Source organism: Microchirus variegatus (assembly GCF_963457635.1).
Source record: "Microchirus variegatus genome assembly, chromosome: 12".
Classification (NCBI taxonomy): domain Eukaryota; kingdom Metazoa; phylum Chordata; class Actinopteri; order Pleuronectiformes; family Soleidae; genus Microchirus; species Microchirus variegatus.
In genome coordinates this window covers 28,966,874-28,976,873 of record NC_139813.1, presented here as the reverse complement: position 1 = coordinate 28,976,873, position 10,000 = coordinate 28,966,874, and the positions used below count along the sequence as shown (strand labels likewise).

General features: G+C 47.5%; 2 protein-coding genes across 7 annotated transcripts in view; one reads left to right on the top strand and one right to left on the bottom strand.

Moving 5' to 3' along the window:
- Positions 1 to 6,643, top strand: part of ppp4r4 (protein phosphatase 4, regulatory subunit 4) — a 9,919-nt gene extending 3,276 nt beyond the window's left edge. The window contains exons 8-25 of one of the 5 annotated variants that reach the window (XM_083898831.1): positions 445 to 566; positions 636 to 758; positions 842 to 984; positions 1,055 to 1,174; positions 2,336 to 2,413; positions 2,784 to 2,855; positions 2,932 to 3,105; positions 3,194 to 3,299; positions 3,385 to 3,532; positions 3,615 to 3,759; positions 5,024 to 5,062; positions 5,146 to 5,217; positions 5,290 to 5,347; positions 5,653 to 5,718; positions 5,785 to 5,863; positions 5,972 to 6,018; positions 6,092 to 6,398; positions 6,527 to 6,643. In XM_083898831.1, coding sequence (XP_083754957.1) covers positions 445 to 566; positions 636 to 758; positions 842 to 984; positions 1,055 to 1,174; positions 2,336 to 2,413; positions 2,784 to 2,855; positions 2,932 to 3,105; positions 3,194 to 3,299; positions 3,385 to 3,532; positions 3,615 to 3,759; positions 5,024 to 5,062; positions 5,146 to 5,217; positions 5,290 to 5,347; positions 5,653 to 5,718; positions 5,785 to 5,863; positions 5,972 to 6,018; positions 6,092 to 6,398; positions 6,527 to 6,572 — 1,945 coding nt within the window. In that variant the 3' untranslated portion in view covers positions 6,573 to 6,643. Of the gene's footprint in view, positions 1 to 444; positions 567 to 635; positions 759 to 841; positions 985 to 1,054; positions 1,175 to 2,335; positions 2,414 to 2,783; positions 2,856 to 2,931; positions 3,106 to 3,193; positions 3,300 to 3,384; positions 3,533 to 3,614; positions 3,760 to 5,023; positions 5,063 to 5,145; positions 5,218 to 5,289; positions 5,719 to 5,784; positions 5,864 to 5,971; positions 6,019 to 6,091; positions 6,399 to 6,526 lie in introns of those variants that run through there. The other 4 variants (XR_014592974.1, XR_014592976.1, XR_014592977.1 and 1 more) reach the window with 4 other exon arrangements.
- Positions 6,644 to 6,935: 292 nt separating this feature from the next.
- Positions 6,936 to 10,000, bottom strand: part of LOC310934663 (protein Z-dependent protease inhibitor-like) — a 3,190-nt gene continuing 125 nt past the window's right edge. The window contains exons 2-7 of one of the 2 annotated variants that reach the window (XR_014592966.1): positions 9,354 to 9,645; positions 8,991 to 9,287; positions 8,603 to 8,876; positions 8,363 to 8,510; positions 7,114 to 7,869; positions 6,936 to 7,048 (exon numbers count right to left, since the gene is read on the bottom strand). Coding sequence is in view for 1 of the 2 variants with exons in the window: in XM_083898458.1 (XP_083754584.1) it covers positions 7,681 to 7,869; positions 8,363 to 8,510; positions 8,603 to 8,876; positions 8,991 to 9,287; positions 9,354 to 9,645 (1,200 nt within the window). In the remaining variant the exon portion in view is untranslated. Of the gene's footprint in view, positions 7,870 to 8,362; positions 8,511 to 8,602; positions 8,877 to 8,990; positions 9,288 to 9,353; positions 9,646 to 10,000 lie in introns of both variants that reach the window. The other variant, XM_083898458.1, reaches the window with a different exon arrangement.

Here is a 10,000-nt window from a genome sequence, read left to right as displayed (position 1 = left end):
CGTTACAGAGCAGACGACACAGACACACAAACACACAAAGGTTGTGTTGTCGTTACAGAGCAGACACACAAACACACAAAGGTTGTGTTGTCGTTACAGAGCAGACACACACAGTTGTGTTGTCGTTACAGAGCAGACACACACACAGTTGTGTTGTCGTTACAGAGCAGACACACAAACACACAGTTGTGTTGTCGTTACAGAGCAGACACACAAACACACAGTTGTGTTGTCGTTACAGAGCAGACACACAAACACACAGTTGTGTTGTCGTTACAGAGCAGACGACACAAACACACAGTTGTGTTGTCGTTACAGAGCAGACACACAAACACAAACACACAGTTGTGTTGTCGTTACAGAGCAGACACACAAACACAAACACACAGTTGTGTTGTCGTTACAGAGCAGACACACAAACACACAGTTGTGTTGTCGTTACAGAGCAGACGACACAAAGACTCAGCTTCTCCCTGATTTGGTGGATTTATCTTCAGACGATGACGTCAGTGTGAGACTCACTGCGTTTCACACCATCGTTAACTTGATCGACTTGATTGACAGCGGTGAGTGATCAGGTGACTGAGGGGTGGAGCTGTGAGGTCACACTTTGACTCCGCCCCTTTGTCCCTCAGATGACCGCCTACATGTGGTCGTTCCTCTGGTGATGGAGGTTTGTGAGGCGTCGTCACGCGGTGATGACATCATCATAACGTCTCTGTCTTTTCAGTTTGGGAAACTCTGCAGTGGATTGACAGGTGAGTGAGTGAGTGTGTGTGTGTGTGTGTGTGTGTGTGTGTGATTATTATGGGATGTCTCTGAGCTCTTTGCTGTGTTGCAGACTCTCTGTCAGAACAGCAGAAGTTGTCGATGCTGCAGATGTTTACAGTGTTGTGCGTCGCTGGACTTCAGACCGACACAAACTTAACAAACGACATCAATGAGTCGAAGCTGATTCGTTGTAACTGTTGTTATAATTTACCGGTGAGTTTCTCTGACAGCAGATGATTGACAGATGATTCCAGTCTTTCTGACTCACTCTCTCTGTCTGTAGACCATGGTCATCTTCTGTCAATCCGCTCCGTTCCTGTCACAACTCCATGAATCCTTCTCCACTCTTTGTTGTGACCCAGACTTCAGCGTCCGTCAAAGTGCTGCAGCTAATTTTCACCAGGTCAGTTCACGACTTTGTACCAAAGAACGTTTGTCTGGTGAGTCATGTGATGTGGTCTTCATGTGATGTGATGTGGTCTTCATGTGATGTGATGTGGTCTTCATGTGATGTGATGTGGTCTTCATGTGATGTGGTCCTTATGTGATGTGATGTGATGTGGTCTTCATGTGATGTGATGTGGTCTTCATGTGATGTGATCTTCATGTGATGAGGTCCTTATGTGATGTGATGTGGTCTTCATGTGATGTGGTCCTGATGTGATGAGGTCCTGATGTGATGAGGTCTTCATGTGATGTGGTCTTCATGTGATGTGGTCCTGATGTGATGAGGTCCTGATGTGATGTGGTCCTCATGTGATGAGGTCCTGATGTGATGAGGTCCTGATGTGATGAGGTCTTCATGTGATGTGGTCTTCATGTGATGTGGTCCTGATGTGATGAGGTCCTGATGTGATGTGGTCCTCATGTGATGAGGTCCTGATGTGAGGTCCTGATGTGATGAGGTCCTGATGTGATGTGGTCTTCATGTGATGTGGTCCTGATGTGATGAGGTCCTGATGTGATGAGGTCCTGATGTGATGTGGTCCTGATGTGATGTGGTCCTCATGTGATGAGGTCCTGATGTGATGAGGTCCTGATGTGATGAGGTCCTGATGTGATGTGGTCTTCATGTGATGAGGTCCTGATGTGATGAGGTCCTGATGTGATGTGGTCCTCATGTGATGAGGTCCTGATGTGATGTGGTCTTCATGTGATGAGGTCCTGATGTGATATGGTCCTCATGTGATGAGGTCCTGATGTGATGTGGTCTTCATGTGATGAGGTCCTGATGTGATATGGTCCTCATGTGATGAGGTCCTGATGTGATGTGGTCCTGATGTGATGTGGTCCTGATGTTATGAGGTCTTCATGTGATGAGGTCCTGATGTGATGTGGTCCTGATGTGATGTGGTCCTGATGTGATGAGGTCCTGATGTGATGTGGTCCTGATGTGATGAGGTCCTGATGTGATGTGATGAGGTCCTGATGTGATGTGATGAGGTCCTGATGTGATGTGATGAGGTCCTTATGTGATGTGATGAGGTCCTGATGTGATGTGGTCCTGATGTGATGTGGTCCTGATGTGATGTGGTCCTGATGTGATGTGGTTTTCCTCTTACAGGTGGTGAAGCTGCTCCGGTCAAATGTGCATCTTTTCCACAAAGATCTCGTGGTTCTTCTGCAGGACGACGTTCTGGAGGTGAGTGTTTTTACGACTGTGAGAGAAAACGTTCTGAAGAACAAAACTAAAGAACATCTTAACTCTAGGACCAGAACCAGAACCAGACTGACAGACCATGTTCTCCTCAGATCTGAGCTGCTATCAATAGTGTCTCTGACTCCAGGAAACTCCATCATCTCACCTAATCTCACCTAATCTCACCTAATCTCACCTAAAATGGTTGTTGTGTTGAAGGATTTAATTTTGAAGATTCTGTCATAACAGGATAACAGCTCATATTTGACCTCCAGCTCATATTTGACCTTCAGCTTCTTTAGCAAACCTGATGACACTGAAACATTAAGGAGTCTATTAAAGGTTCTCCTGGATCTCTTCTCTCATCTCTGAGGTTCTGGACGCTCTCATGACTCATTTGGAGGAAACCCTGGAGGAGGTTCTGTCCAGAGAAGACAACAACAAGGTGAGCTAACAAGGTTAGCTTCATCTTTCACTTCCTGTTCCCTCTCTGATCTTTGGTTCCACCTGTTCTTCATCAGTTCTCCGAGCTCTTGTCCGCTCTGCTGGTGGCCGAACATAAGGTTGGAGGTTCTCTGCGTTGGCGTCTCCACGAGAAGCTGCTGCAGCGTTACCGCTGCCTTGCACGACTGCTGCCCGGAGAAGTGCTGCACCAGAACTTTTCTGCTCGCATCTTCATCATCCTCACCTCCAACGTTAGCATCACGCGATAGCACAGACACACAAACATGTGACATCATGAACGACAACGCTAACATGTAGCTCTGGATGTTCTCATCACAGAAGGTGTTGCCTGTTCAGAAGGAGGCGGCTCGCACGTTCTGCACTTTTCTTCGTTACAATCGTAAACAGGAACAGCGACAGGAAATGATCCAACGCCTGATTAAAGGTGAGGTCACATGATCCTGACAGTAATAAACAACATGTTAGTGTAACAGTAACATGTGATGATGTGATGTTACATCTAATCACAGATCTGGCTCAAGGTCACAGCTACTGGAGTCGTCTGAGGTTTCTTGACGTTTGTGAAACAGCCACTGAGATTTTCTCCAAAAAGTTCTTCAACAAACACTTCCTGGTTCCTGCTCTGGAGCTGGTCCACGACCCGGTTGCTAACGTCAGGTAGTTCAGAGTTATGTCAGTGAGACAGCTAGCATGGACCTGCCAATCATCAAATACCTGTTTGTCTGTTCACATCCACCAGGTACAAGCTGTGCCAGTTGTTGCCACGGTTACGCTCATCGCTCCGCCTCCCGACAGACAGACAACTGCTGCAGCAACTGGACTTCTGCGTCCAGAAGCTTCTCTGCAGAGAGAAAGACAAAGATGTGGTGGCGACCATCCGCAAGGTGAGACCTCCTGAGACCTCCTGAGACCTCCTGAGACCTGAGACCTCCTGAGACCTGAGACCACATCACCGTAGACCACCTTTGCCCTGACCATTTGAGACCTGAGACCACATCACCTTAGACCACCTTAGACCTGACCATCTGAGACCTGAGACCACATCACCTTAGACCACCTTAGACCTGACCATCCGAGACCTGAGACCACATCACCTTAGACCACCTTAGACCTAACCATCTGAGACCTGAGACCACATCACCTTAGACCACCTTAGACCTAACCATCTGAGACCTGAGACCACATCACCTTAGACCACCTTAGACCGGACCATCTGAGATCTGAGACCACATCACCTTAGACCACCTTAGACCTGACCATCTGAGACCTGAGACCACATCACCTTAGACCACCTTAGACCTGACCATCTGAGACCTGAGACCACATCACCTTAGACCACCTTAGACCTGACCATCTGAGACCTGAGACCACATCACCTTAGACCACCTTAGACCTGACCATCTGAGACCTGAGACCACATCACCTTAGACCACCTTAGACCTAACCATCTGAGACCTGAGACCACATCACCTTAGACCACCTTAGACCGGACCATCTGAGACCTGAGACCACATCACCTTAGACCACCTTAGACCTGACCATCTGAGACCTGAGACCACATCACCTTAGACCACCTTAGACCTGACCATCTGAGACCTGAGACCACATCACCTTAGACCACCTTAGACCTGACCATCTGAGACCTGAGACCACATCACCTTAGACCACCTTAGACCTAACCATCTGAGACCTGAGACCACATCACCTTAGACCACCTTAGACCGGACCATCTGAGATCTGAGACCACATCACCTTAGACCACCTTAGACCTGACCATCTGAGACCTGAGACCACATCACCTTAGACCACCTTAGACCTGACCATCTGAGACCTGAGACCACATCACCTTAGACCACCTTAGACCTGACCATCTGAGACCTGAGACCACATCACCTTAGACCACCTTAGACCTGACCATCTGAGACCTGAGACCACATCACCTTAGACCACCTTAGACCTGACCATCTGTGACCTGAGACCACATCACCTTAGACCACCTTAGACCTGACCATCTGAGACCTGAGACCACATCACCTTAGACCACCTTAGACCTGACCATCTGAGACCTGAGACCACATCACCGTAGACTATAAACAGTATGAACGAGTGATGTTTTTCTGGATTAACGGTGTTGCTCATTTATTCCAGACAGTCTTGGAATTAGACAAACTGGACCTCAGCGAGCCGGTCGGTACTTTGATCACCAGATTAATGATGTTTAAGATTATCTGTCTGTAATCTGTGATTTATAATCTATGATCTGTGGTCAGTGTCATAGGAGGCAGGAGAAGGACTTCCTGGATGAGAAGAAGGAGAAGGAGGAGCTTTTGCTGCTGGAGATGGTGAGTGAGTGAGAACATGGTGGTTCTGAAAGATCAGAACCGGAGGTGAAACGGTGTTTTCTCTGTGATCAGGAACAGCTGGAACATCAGAGCAGTGGGAGGAACCCTGAGGAACATGCAGAGAGAAGATGTGAGTGGACCACTTTGGTTCAGATGGTGATGTGTGCAGATGTGACATCATCAGCGCAGATGTGACATCATCATTGCAGATGTGACATCATCAGTGCAGATGTGACATCATCAGTGTGACATCATCATCAGGGAAGAATAGATGTGACATCATCATCAGTACAGACGTGACATCATCATCAGTACAGACGTGACATCATCAGTACAGACGTGACATCATCATCAGTGACATCATCAGTGTGACCTCATCAGTGCAGATGTGACATCATCAGTGACATCATCATCAGCACAGATGTGTCTTCACAGGGAAAGACCCTCAGACTCGTCAGTCCTCAGTCAAGTCCCCGTCAGAGTCGGTGTCTTCAGGACCTGGTGAGTGAAACATGATGAAGATCCTCCATCAGGAGACTCTTGACAAAGTGACTTCTCTTCTCACAGGAAACCAGACCAGAAAATCTAAACTGACCCGGAGTCGATCGCTCAGCAGTCAGTCCACGTCCAAACCAGAGAGAACCATGTAAGTGAGTCAGGGTCCAGACTCTGGTCCTGGTCTGCTGCTGATTCTAGATCACAGATGGAATCTTCTGAAAGGTGTGATTTATGAGGAACATTCATGTTGTTTCAGGAAGATGAAAGAGCTGAGCAGTTCTGGATCTGGACAAGTCCTGATCGGTACGTCCAACAAACTCTTCACGGTCAAACATCTGAACACAATCACCGTTTCATCACCTTCTGTCTTTTACAGACGACTCCTTAAGGACCGCCCACTTCACTATGACATCACAGTCCACCTCGTCCAGGCCCTTCCTGGTCTGCAGTAACACCAGCAGCCTCCTGGACCGGGTCAGTATGATGGACAACAGAACCAGTTCCAAAGAGCACAGAGACCATGGAACCAGTAAGACGGACCGCAGAACAAATGTGCTGGACCATAGAACTGGGTTAGTAGACCACAGAACCAGTACTTTGGACTACAGGACCAGAACCTTGGACCAGCGCAGCAGAACAATGGAGCGTGGCTGTGGTGTTAAGGAGTCCAGGAAACTGTCAGTGTGAGTTCTGTCTATAAACCTGGTCTTAACGTGGGCTCAGGGTCTCACAGCGCCCCCTGTAGTCTTTGTTTACAATATTTGTTTGTTAGCTTCATTTAGCGTTAACACAACTCTTTTTTAAATTTCAGACACAGGAAGTCAAAGTCTTTCTGCGTCCAATCAGGACAAGAGTGAAGATGACGTCATCATCGGCCAATTAGCAGCGAAGAGGCAGTTTCAGGACATGACCCAGAATGCAACAGGACTTACATAGACTATCTGTAAAGAGCATGGTGTATTCTGATTGGTTCAGTAAAATCCACACATTCAAACTGTTGCTGTGTTCTCATTGGCTGCTGCGGACGCCTGCTGACAAGGGATTGGTCAGGAACCTGAATGAGACAAATACTTCATCTGAACATGGCTATAAAATCCCAGCATGCACTGCTGCTGCGCTCAGTTGATGGGGATTATCTCACCACTCTCCAGCAGAGGGCGCCATTGTTGACTGGATGAGATTAGGTTTGAATATGTGACAGAACACAAATATCACAGTAAAAGTATTTGTGAGCTTTATCACAGTAACCCAAGTGCATAAATGCAGTACTATATAACAGTGTAAGTACATAAATGCAGTTCTAATATATCATAGCAGTTACATAAACGCAGTACTATATAACAGTGCAAGTACATAAACGCAGTATTATATAACAGTGCAGTTACATAAACGCAGTACTAATATAACAGTGCAAGTACATAAATGCATTACTATATAACAGTGCAAGTACATAAAAGCAGTACTATATAACAGTGCAGTTACTTAAACGCAGTACTATATAACAGTGCAGTTACATAAACGCAGTACTAATATAACAGTGCAAGTACATAAATGCAGTACTATATAACAGTGCAAGTACATAAAAGCAGTACTATATAACAGTGCAGTTACTTAAACGCAGTACTATATAACAGTGCAGTTACATAAACGCAGTACTATATAACAGTGCAGTTACATAAACGCAGTACTATTCAGTCATTAAGTACACGATTCACTACAAAAGCATTATCACAATAATGTTGTCATGAGTCAAACATCACTCCGTCCTGTAGGGGGCGCTGTCTGAAAGTGGTGTTTGTTTATATTGAACATTTGTCTGCTACATAATTTAGCTTAGCATGCAAACACTGTTAGCTGTGAATGTTGACCTGAGGGTGGTGCTAGAGAGTAAATCTGTCACATGATCACAACTCTGGTGGGTGTGGCAGCTCTGGTGGGCGTGGCTTAGCCCCCTCTCAGGTGTTCCTACTTCCTGTTGGGATGGACGACTCGGCCGACGCTCAGCAGAGCGCCTGTGGTCTCCTGGTAGACGACCACGATGAAGGGTCTGTTGACGGTCAGTCGAGGAGGCGGAGTCGAGAACACACTGTCTCCGCCCACTGCAGTGATGTCATTACTGCGCTCGTCAACAGAGACGATGGATTTATGGAAAACCTGAAAATGAAGTCATTTTGGATCAATGAGGTGAAAACAGAAAAATGTACATTTTTGAAATGTCAATGATTATATAAATATATACTATTATTATTATTATTATCATCATTATTAATAATATTAATGAATAAATACATACATTAGCTCTATGTCTGTCATTCAAATATCTAAAAAGACTAAGGTTATAAAGTACAAACACGTTTTCACAATGTTCATTTTCATGGTCCACCATCAAACAGGCAGAGGTACAGCGCCACCTACTGGCAACAGTGGAATCAGCACATTTGCCTCTATCAAACAGACACAGCGAGCACCGCGGTTAACCTACGGTCGCTAACCCGCGGTCGCTAACCCGCGGTCGCTAACCCGCGGTCGCTAACCCGCGGTCGTTAACCCGCGGTCGCTAACCCGCAGTCGCTAACCTACGGTCACTAACCCGCGGTCGCTAACCTACGGTTGCGTGAGAATGTGTGACAGTTTGAACTGGACTCACCTGCGTGAGTCTCGGTCCTTTGACTCCGCCCAGGTTTGTGATGTCAGCATCGTGGTCAAACACGTGAGTGATGTCCAGACTCTGGAGGACGTCCTTCAGCGAGTACGAACGCTCTAACAGGAAGCGTGGAAGCTGCACCTCCAACTTCCTGTTTAGAAAATAAAACAACCATTTAATTTGTATTATAATTATTTAACAGTACAACAGGGGGCGCTCACAGCACAGACTGTTTGGTCTTACGTCTTCTTCAGTTGTTTAATCCAGGCCTGGATCTTCTCCGCCGTCACGTCTTCTTCCACCGAGACGATGTCCACGTCTTCGTCAGGCAGAACGACCAACATCGCAGCGCCGTCCGTCATCGTTAGCTTCAACACGCCCACTTTCAGCGAGCGGTCGTACGCCAGGAAGTACTTATCAACCCTGGTCATCATGGTAACCATGACGACGTGATACTTGTCCACGTAGAAACGCTCGTCCTGAGACAGCGACGCGTTGAAGGCCGGACTGAAGCGAACTGGAGGAAGAAGATCATCATCATCATCATCATCATCATTCAGGTTTCATGGGTTAGCCCCGCCCTGTCCCCCAGGTCAAAGGTCAGAGGTCAGAGGTCACAGGTCAGTCGTACCCTGGTATGAGGCGACGGTTGCGAGCAGCAGCTGTGTCTGTGGGTCCAGGTTGGACACCAGGTCCTGGTCCTGGTCTCGAGTCCGGTCCTGGTCTTCAGTCTGCTCCTGGGCCCAGAGGTTGATGACGTTAGCAGCTTCCTCCGGTGACGTGAAGTCCACGTTCTGGACCGTTCCACTGAACTTGGTCTGGACCAGGTCCGAGAAGGCCGAGGACACCTGGACGTCCTGGGCCGCGAAGATGGCCACGCCCTGACGGAGGTCGCCCGGTTTGTTCTTCTGAAGAATCTGAACCAGATCTGAGAAGACCAGGACTTTAGAATCATGGTCTGTGCTCTGACTCCGCCCCTCAGAGCGCCACCTACCTGCTACAGTCTGCAGATCCAGTCCAGACAGACCCAGTCCTTGAAGCAGCTCCTCCTGGGTCGGCCCGTTGGTGGCGCTCAGCAGCGCCGTCAGTGCAGCGCTCAGCGTGAACGGGGACAGGAAGACGTTGTCATCGTTACGGCGAGCGACAGAACGATAAAGACGGACGCCAAAGTCTGCGTTTTTGACGCTGAAATCCTGCGTAGACTCGACGTCCGTCTGCGACAACGAGAGACCGACGACGGTCAGGAGGACGATGATGGACGAGAGAGACATGGTCACACTGCCGCCCTGTGGACAAGACAGGAACTGACAGGGTTATTATTATTATATATTATAAGTCACATGATCAGCTGCTCAGTTAGTGACGTCACTCTAAAATCAGAATTAATCTGTGAAAACACTGATATGACTTTATCATTCTGTTGTTGTTTACATCCGTCCACAGGGGGCGCTCGACGCCGCTCTCACGTCAGGAGGAATCAATAATGATCTCAAATGATGGAGAAAAACATGGACAAAACAACGTTTTTGTTGTTGTTTACTGCAGCTCTGTTCGCTTCAGACAGCGCCGGTAAATGAACGTATCGATGACGTCATGTATCAATGATCGCGGTGCTGCTGTAAACAAACAAACAAACAAACA